This window comes from Dipodomys merriami, unplaced genomic scaffold (genome assembly GCF_024711535.1).
Source record: "Dipodomys merriami isolate MVZ:Mamm:240054 unplaced genomic scaffold, mDipMer1.0.p SCAF_16, whole genome shotgun sequence".
Classification (NCBI taxonomy): Eukaryota; Metazoa; Chordata; class Mammalia; order Rodentia; family Heteromyidae; genus Dipodomys; species Dipodomys merriami.
Window position 1 is genome coordinate 35,754,855 of NW_027202937.1, and position 17,384 is coordinate 35,772,238.

Genomic DNA, 17,384 nt, shown 5'->3' on the forward strand with positions numbered 1-17,384 from the left:
AATATCCACAGTTGAAATCTGGATTTAGTCTTGATATTATAGTTTTTGTTGTGTTCTAATATCTTACATTTTTGTCCTTAGTAAGAAAGACAGGTCATATGAATAATGTCATCTTGTATACTTTTTTGTCTTTATGGTAGTGTTATGGATAAAGCAATACACATACTGGGCACTGATGAGTAGTAATGACTCTAAAGTATTTTATCTTATACACTATCTCCTCTTATAAATATTCTCTTATAAATATTCTATATAGGACTTCTGGTGACTTCAAAATGCAGTAGTAAGATGACATTGAAGTCCAGGCACTATTTTACCTAAATTCAAGACTTATTGGGCAGAAAATAGATTTGACTTTTTAAATACAGAGACAGATGTCATTGCCTTTATTTTTCCCCCCAACCTTACAGGAAAAACGGATATGTATGTTGAGGAGAAGTTCTCACTCTAGATGTTTGGCATATAGCTGGTTGGTTAAACACTGATCTTCCCCTTCTCTAGTGTCCCTTGAACAAATTTCAGGTTCCTAACCCCATCTCTGGCATCCATGCTCATTTCCTGAAGTTTTGGCTAACTTCCCTTTGTGGCCCCTCCATCCTTGTGGTTTCTTACTTCCTTCACTCCCTATTAGCTTCAACTTCCATGTTCTTGTGACCTATATAGAATAGATCCCTCTTCAGTACCTTTTTTTCCCCTAGTTTCACTTTTTTTCTTCATGATGCATATTGCATTTTGCTAGTGCAGTTTATTTTTCATACTAATTTTGATTGTGATTTCCCTATTTGTCTTCACCACCTAGAATAAGCTCTTAATGGAATCTTTACCTGTCTCACTCACTCTCATGTTATACTACATAGAGCTAAGAAATTTCAACATAGGAAGTTTAACCTTCTGATCATATTAGGATACAGTTAAGCTTATCTTGAGGTATCATTGGTTGGACTTATTTTCAAGTTTCCTTTTCTGACTTATTACATATAGTAAATAACTACAGTGACATATTTGACTTAAAGATCTTGCACATCCTTCAGTTCATAATTATCAACAATAATTAAGTGTAAATCCTGTGCACATCCCCAAATCACTGATTTCAGGATACTTGTCAGGTTATTTGTATCACTGTTACTTCTCACAAATCTGGAAAATTTAGAATGTTTGGCCATACTAACTTCAATGGCTATATCTTAATAGCCATTGTATAGTTTTGAATTAAAGAGCAATATTTTTATTTTTTGATGGGCATTCACTGCCTGCTTAGCTGAAACTAAGTTTTAGTTTATTTTAATTTTTGTTTGTCATTGTTTTTCCCTCAGCCATGTCAGTTTGAGCATTGTATCCTGCATTCCCTGCAGTCACTGAAAGATGTTCTGGAGTGCAAGCCTGGAGAAGCCAGTGTAAGTTTCCATTCATTTCCACCTACCTGAGAGTCCTGAGAAGCACTTCCTTGGGAATCCTAGTTGTGAAATTCTGAGTCATTGTGTATAATATATATATATATATATATATATATATATATATATATATATATATATATATATATATATGTGTGTGTGTGTGTGTGTGTGTGTGTGTGTGTGTGTATGTATATATATTTATATATTATATACACACGTTTTCTATCGTAAAAAATGCTGTACAGAGGGGTTACAGTTACATGAGCAAGGTAATGAGTACATTTCCTATTGAGCATTGTTGCCTCCTCCTTTCTTTTCCCCCTACCATCCTTTCCCTCTCACCTCCACAACTATCCCCCCAACACCATCTCCCCACTCCCCCCCACTGAAGTTGTAGAGTTTATTTTCAACATAGTGTTTTGAACATCTCATTGTTACAATGGGTCAACCTGTGTCCTTATTTAGGCATTTTGTTTTTTCCCTTCACCTCCCCGAATTAGAGAAGTGTATATATAAGATGCAGGGCACCAACATTAAATACAATGAAAACAGGGGTTATACTGTGGGGGAGGAACATACAAAGCAACAAAAAAATCATATGGTACATTATAAATACGTTAGAAACAATAGCAAGAAAGAAAAAAGATATTTGTGTCCCTATCTTGGGGTTCATTTTGCTTAACATTATCTTAGATGGTCATATGTACATAGCTTTTGGCCTTTTCTGCCTGTCCTACACATGTACTAGTTATTGCAAATAAGGGAAACCATGGGACCTATGTTTCCTTGGGCCTGGCTTACTTCACTTACTATAATTATATAAGTAAGTCTGAGTCATTGTTGAACAAAGTTTTGTTCTGTTTTATTTTCGTTTTTTGGTCTCTCATTGCATATCCATTTCACAAACATTGTAATTCCAAGGTAGACTGAGGCAAGGTGACAGGTGTGTCCAGGAGTTGTGGACAGAGCACTAATGCAGGGACTTTGTGTTTATAGTGGTGATTGCCCTAGTGTTGTCAGTCACCACAAGTGCCCCTGTGGGTTTACTCTTTATAATAATGGGTCCATTTAAAGCAGTTAGTGCCTTATATCTAAGTTCAAAAGCAAAAGTTTTGTTTCCTTACCAAAGCTGAAAATTTTTAATGAAATTTTTCTTCATAGGTCTTTCAGCATCCCAAAACACAGGAGGAGGTTTGCCAACTGAGCATCAATATCATGCAGGTATTGTTTGGAAGCAGTGGTGCTCAGAGTTTGACGTCTTAGTCTGCCAACCAGTCCTGTTGGTAATATATATGTAATATATATGTAGCACATATCAAGTGTGGATTTAAAATCACAGTATATATGTTTCTGCTTGCTTTAGCAAAGTATGAATGTTCATTTATATTGTACTTCCATTTTTTATTCTCCTAACACTTAGTACATATTCCCCTTAGTTTTCAGCATGGGTAAAATGATAATTAATTGTTGATATTTAATCTAGAGCATAACGGTTCTTCATTGATAGCAGTGCTTTTTATGCACAGAAACCAAATCTAGCATGTTATTGAGTGAATAAAAGAAAAAAGGTTTTCTCCTAAAGTATATTCAGGAACTCAATAATTGATCAAACTATAACTGCTTTTAGTTTTTTTGTCAGGACTGTAGTATATGTTGATGGGATATATATACATATATATATATATATGGAATATACATATACATACACTTACTAGATACACACCCTTCTTGCTACTTAAAGGGTATTTTGTTACCCTTTTAATGTATATAAAATAATTTTTAATGTCCAAATAGATTAATATCTGAAACTTTATAATTCTGAGACTTACCATTTCTGACTTAGGTTTTTATATACTGTCTGGAACAATTGAGCACCAAGCCTGATGCAGACATAGATACTACACAGTAAGTAAAAATGAAATCTATGGCTGGAAGTGTAGCTCCACAGTAGAGTACTTGCCCAGTATGTCCAAGGCCCTAGGTTTGATACCCAGCCCCACCAATAAACAACCCCCAAATCTTGCCTATGCGGTGGCACAGGCCTATAGTGTCAGTACTCAGGGTGTGACTCAGGGTGCAAGGAAGTAGAAGGTGGGTTGGGGTGTTGCTGTGGGAGTTGGAGGCAGGAGAATTGTCCATTCCAGCCCAGCCCAGGTATACCCTGTCTCAGAGACAGAGAGAGATCACTGACCTTTAATGAATTTCCCTTAGCCTTACTAGAGCCATATTGGACACTGAACAAATAAATAGTTTACTAAGTATCCAAAAGAATAAGACTTCTCAATAATAAAGTAGAAGATTTAATATACAGTTCCACTGAAAAAGAAATTTGCTCATTACCTGACTTATGAAACAGTAACACCTCATTACATCACCTTTAAATAACAATAAAAATATAAAATAATAACTATACAGCTCCTAGTTGAGGCTTTTCTACTTGTGGCACTAGGGAATTGTACCAGTGCTCAAATATAAGCTAAGTGTTATGGTACATTCCTGTATTCTCAGTTACTTGAGAGGTATAGATATGAGAGGATCAAAGTGCCAGACCAGCCCTGGCAACAGCAAGACTATATTAAAAAGAAACTAAAGCAAAAATGAGTAAGAAGAATGGCTTAAGTGTTAGACCACTTACCCTACTACCATCCCCAGAATGAAATGAGTTAAAACTTCTGATAGATTTTTTAAAAAATTTAATTATTTGAAGCATTTTAAGTAATTCAGTATTTTTTTTTTTTTACATTTTCCTCTTTGCTGATTTTTGTTGTTGTTATTGTTGTTGGGGTTTTTTTGGTCGTGGGGCTGGAACTCTGGGCCTGGGCACTGTCCCTAAGCTCTTCAGCTCAAGGCGAGTGCTCTACCACTTGAGCCACAGTACCACTTCCGGTTTTCTAGTGGTTTATTGGAGATAAGAGTCTCACAGACTTTCCTGCCCCGACTGGCTTTGAACTGTGATCCTCAGATCTGAGCTTCCTGAGTAGCTAGGATTACAGGCGTGAGCCACTGGCGCCTGGCATCCTCATTTTTTTTTTTTTAAGTTTAATGAAGATCCAAAAGAAAATTTTATATGGTCCAGGTTGAAAGGTACTACACAGTAGCTTCTTTGAGCTATTAATTGCTATATATAAGAAAACATATAGAAGGCTATGTAATATTTTTTTTAAAAAAGTGTGTGTGTGTGTGTGTGCGCGCGCGCACGCACGTTTGTGTGTTTGTGTTGGTACAGTGATTTGAACGCAAAGCCTGTGCTCTCACTAGGCTTGCTTGCTCATGGCTGATGTTCTACTACCTGAGTTATGCTTCCAGTATGACATTATGGCATTTTGCTATCAAATTGGGGATGTAAGGTATTGAGGACTTTTCTGTCAAGGATAGTTTCAAACCTTGATCCTACAATCTTAGTTTCCTTAATAGCTAGGATTATAGGCATGAGTCACCAACACCTGGTTAAAATATTTTAACTTCAAATATATAGATATATGTGTGTGTGTATATATATATAATTTATTCATTTTAAGTTGTAGTTTTAATTGTAAATATTCTTTGTTTTTATATTCAGTCTTTCTATGGATGTTTCTTCTCCTGATTTGTTTGGAAGTATCCATGAAGACTTCAGCTTGAATTCTGTAAGTAAGAAGTTAGAAAGTAAAATCTTTCATTTTGAAATTAATAGCTACTTTATAAATCAGCCTAAATCACTTTTAATACATTCTGAGCATCTTATCATAACTGTACTCTGAAATTCTGCTGTATAGCTTGAAGCTCTGCTAGGGCATGTGAAAATTTTAGTAAAGCAAAATTTAGGTGAATGCCTCACCTGAGATTCTTCAGCTGGAGTTTTATTTTAAGTGGACCCATGCATTCACCACTTCTGTGCAGAATCTTGAGTAAAAGATGGCCCTTGTGTTACCAGGAACTGGAAGTTGCCTTGATGAATGAGGGAGAAGGCAGGAACAAGGGTATTTTCTGAGTCTTTGTCTCTTTAGCCAGAGATCTGCTTTTCCTTTTTTAAGCAATATTGGGGATTGAACTCTGGGCCTTGCACTCATTAAGTAGGTCTTCTGTCATTTGGGCCATCCTCCAGCCTATCTTTATGATGGTGTGTGTGTGTGTGTGTGTGTGTGTGTGTGTGTGTGTGTGTGTGTGTGTGTGTGTGTGTGTGTGTGTGTGTGTGTGTGTGTGTGTGTGTGTGTGTGTGTGTGTGTGTGTGTGTGTGTGTGTGTGTGTGTGTGTGTGTCCAGCCTATCTTTATGATGGGTGTGTGTGTGTGTGTGTGTGTGTGTGTGTGTGTGTGTGTCCAGCCTATCTTTATGATGGGTGTGTGTGTGTGTGTGTGTGTGTGTGTGTGTGTGTGTGTACATGCACATGTGCACGCTAGGACTGAGAACTGTCCCTTAGTTTTTTTGTGAAAGGCTGGTACCCTACCACTTCAGTCATGGCTCCACCAATGCCTTTTTGGTGGTTAATTTGAGATTAAATAGTCTCATGGAATTTCCTACTTGGACTTGCTCTGAACTGTGATTCTCAGATCTCAGCCTCCTACATAGCTAAGAATTACAAGCATGAACCACTGGTACCCAGCTGCAATGGTGATTTTTGAGATAGGGTGTCACACATGCCCAAGCCAGCCTGTGCTGTGATCCTCCTACTGCGCTTTCCCTGTGTTGCTGAGGATGACAGGTATATATCACTTTGATCAACCATTGTGCTTCCCTTGAAGCTGGGATAACAGACGTGCATTCCCTTGCTCAGCCATTGGTTGAGGTGGAGTCTCATAAACTCTTATACATGTGCTGGCCTGGAGCTGCAGCAGTATTTCTTGTCTGTGGACAGTGGACAGGGAGAAGAAATGTTCAACAGAAAAGGGATCTGTTCTTCAGTCAAATGTGGTTTGGGTTAAGGGAATGGGAAGGAGCTGGTTCCCACATGCTAAGCAGCACAGTGGGTGTCACATGCTTTCTAGCCTCCTCCTTGACCTGGGATCTCAAACTCTAGCTTGGGCACTCTGCTGTCAGTGAAAACAGTCAACCATGAGACTTCAGGGTCTGCCCTAGAAGATAGAAAGAATAGCTAAAATCAATATTGGAGGTAACAGTAGTTAAGAATAGAGGTAGAGTAGTTAATAGTTTACAAGTAGAAAACCTTGGTTTTTCTGCAAAGGAATAATCGTAAAAATAAGGAATTCGGATGGACTGGCATTCCTAGGTTAGGGTTAAGGAGTATGAAGTAAAATATGCTGGCAGGTCAAAGGCCCAGAAGGGTCAGTGGCCATGAAAAACCATGAAAGTGTAATGGGCCTGGACGTAAGTGTATTTCTATGGCCAGCTTCTCCTATAGAAGCAGGAGCTAAGGAGCTTGGTGCTGAGCTTAAGCCAACCCTTCTCTAAGCCTAGGACAAAGAAAGCTAAAGCAATTGAGTTGAAGGCCAGAGACTTGGAGCCATCTACTAGCTAGAGATAAGGAAAGTGATAATGGGCTCCCGTTTGTATAGCCTGTCCCTCAGTAAGCAAGCGTAAACAAACTGACCACAGTTCAGGTCATAGCTCTCTACTGTTCCACAATAAGCATCCTTTCAGCAGCCACCCAGAATTTGCCATGTACTGCCTGACTGTCTGATTTCTCCCCATCACAAAATGCCTTAGTAGATCTTGGGATATTCAAATCTCCCCAGGGTCTCTGGTATCCAGATATGATGAGGGTGAGGAGATTTAGTTAGTCAGGCCTGCGTGGCATGGGAAGAAAAAGAACCTCACTGTCCTCTTATATTCAGGAAGAGTAACACCAGACCTGCTTTTCTTCTGAAGTGCTACAGGATGTTGGCCTATATCCTTACTGTCAAATAAACTCTATTCAAGTGCGACAGGACCTCTGATTAACAACTCCAGTTTAAAGAATGAATTGTGCTGCTTATTTGTTCTTTCCATGTTTATTTCAGCTGAATGGTTAGATTTGAGGCAAAGAAATAACCTTCTAAGAGTAAGATCATTCAGTAGTGATCTGTTTTGGGAGAAGAACAACACATATTACTTTGGGAAAATTAAGAGAACTTACAGGACATAGCAGACATCACAGGCTCACTGGGCTATATAAGGAGGTTTGACCTTTTTATTTATTTATTGCTATAAAGGTGTTGTACATCACCTTTATATAAATAGGGTTACAGTTACATAAGTCAAGTAGTGAGTACATAGTTTTTTGGACAATGTCACCCCTCCCCTTGCTCTCTTTATTGTTACTAAGGTGATCTTCAGAAGGGTTTCTGTTACATAAATCAGATAAGTCAGATGGAGTACATATCCTTTTGGACAGTGTCACCTTCTCTCACTCTCAGTTTTTCCCTCTTGTCCCCACCTGCAAATTCAAAATAGTATCTAGTGAGTATCACTGTTGAATTTGCTCACCAGGATTAAAAAGTAATAAAGGATTAATTTGAAACTAATCAACAGTTTTGAGGAGTGTAGCATTGTAGGGTGGTTGATGAATTGTCCCGCTTACTGGAAATACCAGACCTGGGAACAAAAAGGTAAATACTGCTTCATCATGCCTTCTTTTCATTGTTTTTCCTACTGTTCATTCCCTAAATTAGGAAATGGGATATTTTGCACCTATCACTCCATCAGCTTGTTTCCTAGCCATAGATTAATTCAGGGCCAATAACAACCTTTCATTTACTTGAACATACAAATTTTTCTTTGTGGCAGTACTAGAGTTTGAACTCAGGGCCTTATGCTTGCTAGGCAGACTTTCTACCATGTGAACCTTGCCTCCAATCCTGGTTTTGTTGCTTATTTTCAGCATATTTTATCAGGAACTTTTTTGCCTGGGCTGGCCTCAAACTGATCATTCCACTCAACCTCTCAAGTAGCAGGAGTCACTAAGTCCTGGCTTGTTTAAGCTTTCTTTTCTTTCCTTCCCTCCTTCCCTCTTTTTCTCTTTTCCTCCTTCCTTTCTTTCCTTCTTTCCTTCCTTCCCTCCCTCTCTCCCTCTCTCCCCCTCTCTCCCCAACCCTTTCTTTCTTTCTTTCTTTCTTTCTTTCTTTCTTTCTTTCTTTCTTTCTTTCTTTCTTTCTTTCTTTCTTTCTTTCTTTCTTTCTTTCTCTCTCTCTCTCTCTCTCTCTCTCTCTCTCTCTCTCTCTCTCTCTCTCTCTCTCTCTCTCTTCCCTCTCATTCTCTCTTTCTTTCTTTCTGATAATATTGTGCTTTTGTTCAGACTATCTTATAACCTTGTTCCTCCTTTCTCTCCCTCTTGAATAGCTGGGAATGAAGGTTGTGGGACACAATGTGCAGCAAGTGTAATTCTTGACCTTTTACTCCTATTTGTTGATTGCCAAAAAGTGCACAACTAGTTTCCACCCTACTAGAAATAAAAATACTAACATTTTGAACAAAGATATAAAGATAGACAATAAAGTTAAAAAGTCTTTGGAAATTTTGCTGAACTAAGTAATTATTGGGAGATAGAAGATTTGCTTGATAATTGACTTAATATACTTTCATTTATATTTAGTCCACTTATCTCAATGGATAGGTACCTGTTTATTTCTACATTTTCTATCTAGGAGTACTCTATTATAAGTTATTTTGATTCTCTACAGCAAGAATGAGCCAAGGATGGGTGAGACCTTTTCCTGGAAAGAGGTTTTATCTTAGCTGTAGTCAGGGATCTTGACTGAAAGCCCTGGATAAATCAGCTGTTCCAGAGAACACCCTCAACTGTTTGAGGACAGACCGGAGCTTCTGTGGGTCTTTCATGGAATCTTACTCACAGAAATATTTCTTACAAAAATAAAGGAATTTTGTTTTTACCAATATAAGGTCTTATAAAATTTTTATAAGATGTTATTTTAGGTGGCTTGGACCATGGAGGATGAAGGAGCAAGAAGAGATTGACACTTCATGTGGAAGAGTCCTTAGACCTCAGTGACTAATCATTGGAGAAGGCTGTTACTGAGTACAAAATAAATTATTACAGGCCTAAAGCTTCTAAAGGAACCCATCAAACAGATAATTTGTCAATATAATTCTTTGAAGTTTTGAAAAATTTATAACCTATGTTCTAACTTGTTCTATATATAATTAGTTTTATAAAATGTCCACATGTATACATAAATTATTAAAGGTAACATTTTACTTTTTTTTTTTTTTTTGAGATAGTGCTGGGGATTGACCCTATGGCCTGTTTCATGCTAGGCAAGTGCTTAGCACTGGGCTAACTACCAGCTGCTGATTGACTCTTCAGTGTATTATGTAATAATGAACAGTTAGTGGAATAATAGAATTGTATCATTTCTGCCTATGTTGAAGAAGCAGCCAATAATGGTAGAGCTTTCTTCCCCTACAGTATAACCCCTGTTTTTACTGTATTTGATTCCGGTGTCCTGCAGCTTGTATATACATTTTTATAATTTGGGGAGGGGAAGGGATATAACAAAATGCTTAAATAAGGATACAGGTTGACCCATTGTAACAATGAGAAGTACAAGACACTATGTTAAAAACAAACTTTTCAATTTTGGGGTTTTGGCGGAGGGAGGACTTGGGGAGGTAGAAAGGAAAGGGATGGTAGGGGAAAAACAAAGGAGGAGGCAACAGTGCTCGGTAGTAAATGTACTCATTACCCTACTCATGTAACTGTAAACCCTCTGTATAGTATTTTTATAATATATATGAGAAAGAGAATGGCAGAGCCTTGAATATTGATTTCAAAGGGCAAGAGCGTATAATTAAACCTAATATATTATCAGGTTTATCTGTTGTACTTACCATGTGTTACTATAAATACAGTTTCCTGAAGCTTTGTTTTGTTTCTAGGAACAGCGACTTTTGATAGTTCTGAGTAATTGCTGTTATCTAGAACGCCGCACCTTTTTAAATATAGTGGAACATTTTGAAAAGCACAACTTCCAGGGAATAGAAAAAATTACACAGGTAAGTATTAGATGGACAAAGTGGTTGTTTTACTAATATAGTTTTCTAGCTGTTTTCTCAACATTCATTTTTTTTGCCTTCTTGTGCTTGCTTTACTCATGCCCATTTCCTTTCCTCCTGACCTATCCTGTATTAGATTGCTTTCTCTGTTCTTACCTTGAATTTTTAATTGAATACTCTGCTTTGCTCTGAAAAAAAGCTTTCTCAAGATGGAACTGGTTATTCCCTAGCTAAGCTATTTAAAAGTGAGGGAAGAAAAAACATCAAGCTTAAATATTGCTTTAACTCTGGGCCTGGGCACTGTCCTTGAGCTCTTTAGCTCAAGGCAAGCACTCTACCACTTGAGTCACAGTGCTACTTCCAGTTTTCTGGTGGTTAATTGGAGATAAGAGTCCCACAGACTTTTCCTGCCCAGGCTAGCTTTGAACCATGATCCTCAGATCTCAGCCTCCTGAGTAGCTAGTATTACAGATGTGAGCCACTGGCTTAAATGTTTAAGAATCATTTATCCCTGAGTTGACTCATTACAGATTCTTTTAAATGCAAACAGAATCAAACGTTCTGAGCCAGCAGACAGACCTCTTTCTGCTGTTCCACACCTTATCTCTCCTACTTCTCTTCCTCTCCATGTTGACAACAGGAATGATTTTATTATACTTTTTAGGTACATGAGCATGTGCACTTATGTACTTCTCCAGCATTTCACCCCACCCTCCACACTCAGTATGCCCAGCTCACAGCAGCTACAGGATGGTTAGCATCTGACAGGACATATATCTTCCCCACTCTCTTTGAGGCAAATTGAGTCCTTGTAGCATTAATGGAGTGGTTTATAATAATGTTTTCTCATTTATATATTTTGTCAAGTAAACAGAAAAGGAAAAAATGAAGTTATTAAAGGTTAGTTGGGCCCTGGCAAAAGTTTATCAGATTTCTGAGTAAAACTATGCTCTAAGTACTTTTTAATGTCAGTACACTTTTCTCAGTCCAGAGAATCATATTAATCTTGTTAGTCATAAAGTTTACTCTGGTAGATTACATAGGTTTATAAATGATGATTCCAGTTCACAAACTAGAGTAGGATTTCTTGTTTCAAAGAATGAAAATGTCAGAGTGGGTGGCTTGGTCTTGTTTTCCTGCCTTTTTGTAAAGATTAATCATCCTGATGAGAAATGTTGTGACTTAAAATGTTAGGGCCAATGTCTAGTTTATTTTCAGAAAATTTGGTTGTTGAGAACTGTAGGATGTTGTCCAAGTTACTGTTTGTAAAAGTGGACACTTTGTTTTTATACAATGACAGTAGTGATATGAATATATTCATTGAAGAAATTATGTCACTTAAAAAGTATAAGATGATTAAAGATTGTATATAATAAAGTTTTATTTTCTCTAGGTTTTATGAAATAATAAATAGAAATTATCAGTTTATATCATTAAGAAAGAAAATTAAATTGACATTAAACAAGTTTTTTTGGTATCCTTTCCAGTCCTTTTCCAAATCATTTTTGAGAAACAAAAATAATTTGAAGGATATGGAGGTATGACTTAGAATAAATAGTGGACTTCTTTTACCCATTGAGGAGCTGGATTTCTTGAAATTGACCATTGTCAGTATTTTGTTATTAGCCAGTTGTAGTTTAAATGAATAATCAGTAAATGACATTTAGATTTGTGCTGATCCTATTATGTGTCAATTTTATTCTCTTCATGGTGTCAAGTAAATAAAATAGTTCTTGCATTAAAGGAAAAATATTTCAACTGCAGTTACATTTCATAATTCCATTTCCCAATGACAAATAGTTGTATAGGCATCTAAAAAAGAATCACAGCACACAGAGAGTCAGTATGCATACTTGCTCTAGCACACTGTCTCAGAAAGGTAGGATCCTGACATACTGGTGTCTTTTCACTGTCAGAATTTATTGACTAACAAAAAATTAGTAAGCTGCATCAATTTCCTTGGCATTAATATGAGAAATACTACTGAGATCATTTAATAACTTAAGCCATTGGCAATACAGATTCTTTTATTACAATCTTAATTCTTATATTAACTCAGAATATACAATATAGTTCATAATAATACACACACACATACACACACACATATTCATACACACACATACACACACACACACACACACACACACACACACACACACACACACACACACACACACACACACACACACACACACACACACACACACACACACACACACACACACACACACACACACACACACACACACACACACACACACACACACACATAGCGCAAGAGTTAAAGCAGACTCAGGATTCAAAGGGGCCTAGCCTAAGAGTAGAGAGCTATATAGATGCAAAGAGACTGTTCTGGTTGTCCTTGGAGATATGTAAACATCCCTGTTCAGAGCTGTCTTTGAACCATTGAAGCCCAGTGGTATCAAGATGTAGTTTAAATGCAGAGCTGATTTCAGGAAGAGTTAAGTTGAGGTGTAGAGCTCTGTTGCTTACTAGATCAGAGATAAATGGCAATATGAGAGAATCCTGTCAAATGGGATTGAGCTAAATGGATGTCCCAGACAGAGTCAGTTCAGTGCTATTTTAAGTCTTACTCATAAATGGGATAGACTGATGATGTGTCAGTGTTTGCCGCCATGTCCCTGTGCTAGATGCCCCTCCTTTTGGATATTTCAGGTGATGGAGCTGACTAAATGACTATATCAGATGTGTCTGATAGGTCTGATAAATCTGACTTTCTGATATGCTTTGATATATATAATTGATTATTGGGACAAATGAATAATTAGTTTGTGTCCCTTGGTATGCTAATAGATGGTAGTTGTATATTTGCATAACCAGGATATTAATGTCATTCTGTTTTGGTCCTTATGCTCAAGGTTAGGTTAAAACTTATTACTTTACAAAATGGAGTAGATCAAAGCTAGGCACAGCCTGAAAGGTGCTGTTCTCCCTATCCTAGACTTGTGACCCAGAGCAAGCCTAACATATCCTCCTAAGATATTTTTTCTTCATTTTGCTCCTCCTTTTTTTTTTAGATCCCCCTCCTGTTGGGATCTGGTGATTGACTTTCCTTCTTCCCTTCCTCTCGTTGTTTCTCCTTCCTTCCTCCTTAGCCTCTATTTTCTTTTGGATTAAACCCAGGGCCTGTTTAGTAAGCTGAACCTCTACCACTGAACCATACCATCAGCCTCCCTCATTTTGTCATATTGGTACTTCTGCCAGTAGAGATCTGAAAACACTTAGTTTTAAATTTTTCTTATATTCAAAATTAGAGTTGTATTAATCTTAGTATAGGAATTGTACCAAATCATGCTTTTTAGAAGATTATTGACATTTAATGATTATTAAATCATCATTAATGTTTAATTATTTGGTATATATATGTCATTTGATAGAATATCCTGAAAAGAAAATGAAGATGATATTTTTAGCTCCATATTCTTCACAGGAAAGTTTGTTCAGAGTTTAAGCAATTGACCTGCAAGCAGAGCAGATCTTGACAGTCCTTAAATTTTAAGTTATTCTCATTTTAACTCTAGTCCAGCACAATAAAGAATAAGGATATACCATAAAATAAGAGTAGAGCTTGAAACTAGGGAATTACTATACACTGTTGGGCCTTTTGCTTAACATTGAATGGCTACTGGCATTCATGAGGCCATCCTGCCCTGCCCCATGCCTGCAATGCCTCCAGGACCTTCCCTTTCCTGCTCTTCTATTGGGATCCTATATAGCACAAGCCCAGAACTTAGAGATATGTTTTCCACTTGTGCATTTATTTTCCTACTGATTAAAAAAAAATCCAATTATTAGCTAGCACCAGTGGCTCATGACTGTAATCCCAGGTACTCAGGAGGCTGATATCTGAGGATCACGGTTCAAAGCTAGCCTGAGCAGGAAAGTCTGTAAGATTCTTATCTCCAGTTAACCACCCAAAAGCTAGAAATCGCACTGTAGCTCAAAGTAGTAGAGCACTAGCCTTGAGCACAAAAGCTCAGGGATAGAACTGGCACATATGTATGCACATGCGCATGTGTGCGCATGCACACATATACATATGAATTCACTTATTATTTTTAAAAAGGAAAATACTGAGAAATCCAAAAATAAAAATCAAGTATAAGGCACCAAAGATAACCACTATTTCAGTAATAATCAATATTTTACATAGCCTATATATCCATATATTACAAAACTTCAAAATATTTTTCTGAATTACACTGAATGTATTTTTCTGTTGAATTCTGTTGTGAATACTTTTCCAGTTTTATTAAATATTTTGAGAATAACAGTTTTATAAAATATGGATTTGTAACATTGGTTAGTGTGGAAATGCTATACTTTTTAACTTATCCTTTACTAGGAAACTTAAGGCCAGTTTCATTTTGTACTGTCCTTTTGTTGGTAAGAACCTAGATGATCTTTGATCTCAGGTCTAATTATTGCCTTGTGATAGTCATCTAGAAGTGGATTTGTAGCTCCAGAGACCCTTGACAAATGTTGGCACATTGCTTTTGGGTAGACAATCTCACCACATTTTGCCATTTCCTATTAGAATTTTAATTTTGATAGGTAAAAGTACTTATTAATGTATTGTAATTTGCATGCTTTGCCCTTTTTAGATTATTAGCATTTTTCCTCTGTTTATTCACTTCTTATATTCTAGAAGAGCTAGTTTTGAATGTACTTAGTAAAAGAAATACAGAGTTTAAATTCTGAAATAGGCATACAAATTACAGTAGATATATAGAGATTGATATCTATTCTACATATAAATACATATGGGCTGTTATTTTATATTTGTATGGGCTATTATTTCAACATGTCTTCCCATTCGTAAAAAAAAAACTGTCTAATGTGGCTTTGATATTGAAGATTTTCTTCTGATTTAGGCAAATAGATATTAAATAAGTCTGCCATTTTACTTAAGTCTCCATAAGTCTCTTTCAAATACAAGACATGGGGAATATAGAGAAGGCACCTTGTATTTATCATATGTTCAGCAATCAATTTTAAATGTGTCTTTTTGTATGAACCATGTATACCGGATTTTATGTAATTGGTTATTTTTGGCTTAATTGAATAGATTTAAATTTCAAGTTTAAAGTCATTTGAATTAATAGATAAGAAATAGATCAGCTTTGTTTCCTTATGGCTCTGTTTTCTATATTTATATGTGTTTCATCCTCCATACAAATTAGCTGCATTTTGTTTAGAAGCTATTTTTACACAACAGTTAATATAGACCAATTCATCCAGTTTGGAATTTAAAATCTTAGTCAGAAATTATCAGGAATTTGTCTGAGTTCGGTAATGTATCCATGCAATGTTAGTTGGGATGCAGCGATCCAAAAGATCTTGGTAAAAAGTTAGTGGGACCTTATTTTATTCAAAAAGCTAGGCGTAGTTGACTGTCTTCTGGATCTCCTTCCATTTCTCTTGATTTGCTTTTTCTGTCTGAGTTCATGCTTTTTTTCATCATAAGACCATTGTAATGCTGTAGAAACCTACCATGCAAGTTGTTTTAGCTCTAAATATTTTGGCTTTCCAACTAATCCTACACAAAGTGTTCAGGAAACTGTCAGAAATAGATCTGATTGTGTAGAAGACTGAAACTTAAGCTCTCTAGGCTGGTGTTTGTATGGGGCTTTCATCTTAACCTCATGTCTTTAGCTTCTTGCATTCCAGAATGCCTCATTCAGTCCACTCATCTTTCCTTCTCATTTACTCATTCAGCAAGTATTCAGTTAGTACCAGCTAGCTATGCTGTTATATTGTGGCTAGTAAGGTTCTGCCTGGACTCCTTACTTTATAAAGTCTTGATCACCTTCTAAAGCCATTCAAGATGCAGATACCCATGCATACTAAAGCCTTCCATGGCCTTTCTTATTTGTCCTCCCACTTAAACATGGATCCTGTCTTCTTTTCTTCCTACCATGTTTTATTCCTGTCACTAGGTAGCACTTACTACTCTGCATTATGATGCATTTTGTCTCTTTTGTCTGTGTCTCCTTATTTCCCCCCATTTTCCTTATCTTTATCATTATTGTGTTTGTTTTTATCTCTAGATGCTTATTGTGGATTTGCTGGCATGTGGGGGAAAATGAGTAACTTAGCAAGATATGATGTAATTTCAAACATAAGTGGAAGAGTTTTTTGACAACGAAGGTCTTCCCAGCACCCCTGAGATTGTCCTATGGGAGCTGAGTCTTACGCAGTCTATACCAAATATGTTAATTATCCTATTAGGAGACTACCTCCAACAAGTGTAGCCTAATCAGTGTGGATGTACTTAACTGTAAAATGTTCACAGAAAATGAAATAATTCAAATTTGGAGTATAATAAGCTTAATAAGTTACCAAGTGAAACCCAAAGCAGGAGTTGGATAAGTCTGAAAAATGTTATCTGATGCTTTACAATTTTCTTCTGTTAAAAGTTCCACTTCTTACTTTCAAGAGTTTATTGTTAGTAATTAATTAAGGAAGATTTAGGGGTAAGGAAACAAGGATATGAAAGAATATGAGAATTGCATTTATAGATATATCTGTATCTATCTATCTTATCTTTCTATCTATCTATCTATCTATCTATCTATCTATCTATCTATCTATCTATCTATCTACATTTGGGGGTATATAAGAAGGAAATGAAACTATGATTCAAAAGAAAATGATAAAGACAGGTAATAGGTTTCAGATATGATGGGAATGGATAAAAGGAAAGGAAGAAACAAAACAAATGGAAAAATGTTAAAATTTAAAAGATAAATTGCCTTTTTCTGATTTACAGAAGAGAAAACCATATAATAAGTATACTCAAGTACAATATTCAAAACACTTAACAAATACCTGAACATATATACCATCAACGATGTTCTTTTAAGTGGGGATTTAGTGAGTAAGTCTATTTCTGAGTCCAAAGAATTGCATTATTACTTTTATTAAAGAAGATGCTTGAGTTGTAATAAGGTAATATACCTGTTTCACCAGGACCTCTGCCCTTGATTCCTCTTTGTGTAATCTCTCTCAGCACCATCAGTGTGTTCTCTCTCTCTCT

At 36.5% G+C, this 17,384-nt stretch overlaps 1 protein-coding gene across 8 annotated transcripts in view; it reads left to right on the forward strand.

Annotated features, from left to right (window-relative positions):
- Exoc2 (exocyst complex component 2) overlaps positions 1 to 17,384 on the forward strand; it is a 189,500-nt gene that overhangs the window by 100,691 nt on the left and 71,425 nt on the right. For all 8 annotated transcript variants that reach the window (XM_070024715.1, XM_070024722.1, XM_070024716.1 and 5 more), the window contains 5 exons: positions 1,314 to 1,394; positions 2,556 to 2,615; positions 3,238 to 3,299; positions 4,954 to 5,020; positions 10,205 to 10,321. In XM_070024715.1, the coding sequence (XP_069880816.1) occupies positions 1,314 to 1,394; positions 2,556 to 2,615; positions 3,238 to 3,299; positions 4,954 to 5,020; positions 10,205 to 10,321 (387 nt within the window). The remainder of the gene's footprint in view (positions 1 to 1,313; positions 1,395 to 2,555; positions 2,616 to 3,237; positions 3,300 to 4,953; positions 5,021 to 10,204; positions 10,322 to 17,384) is intronic.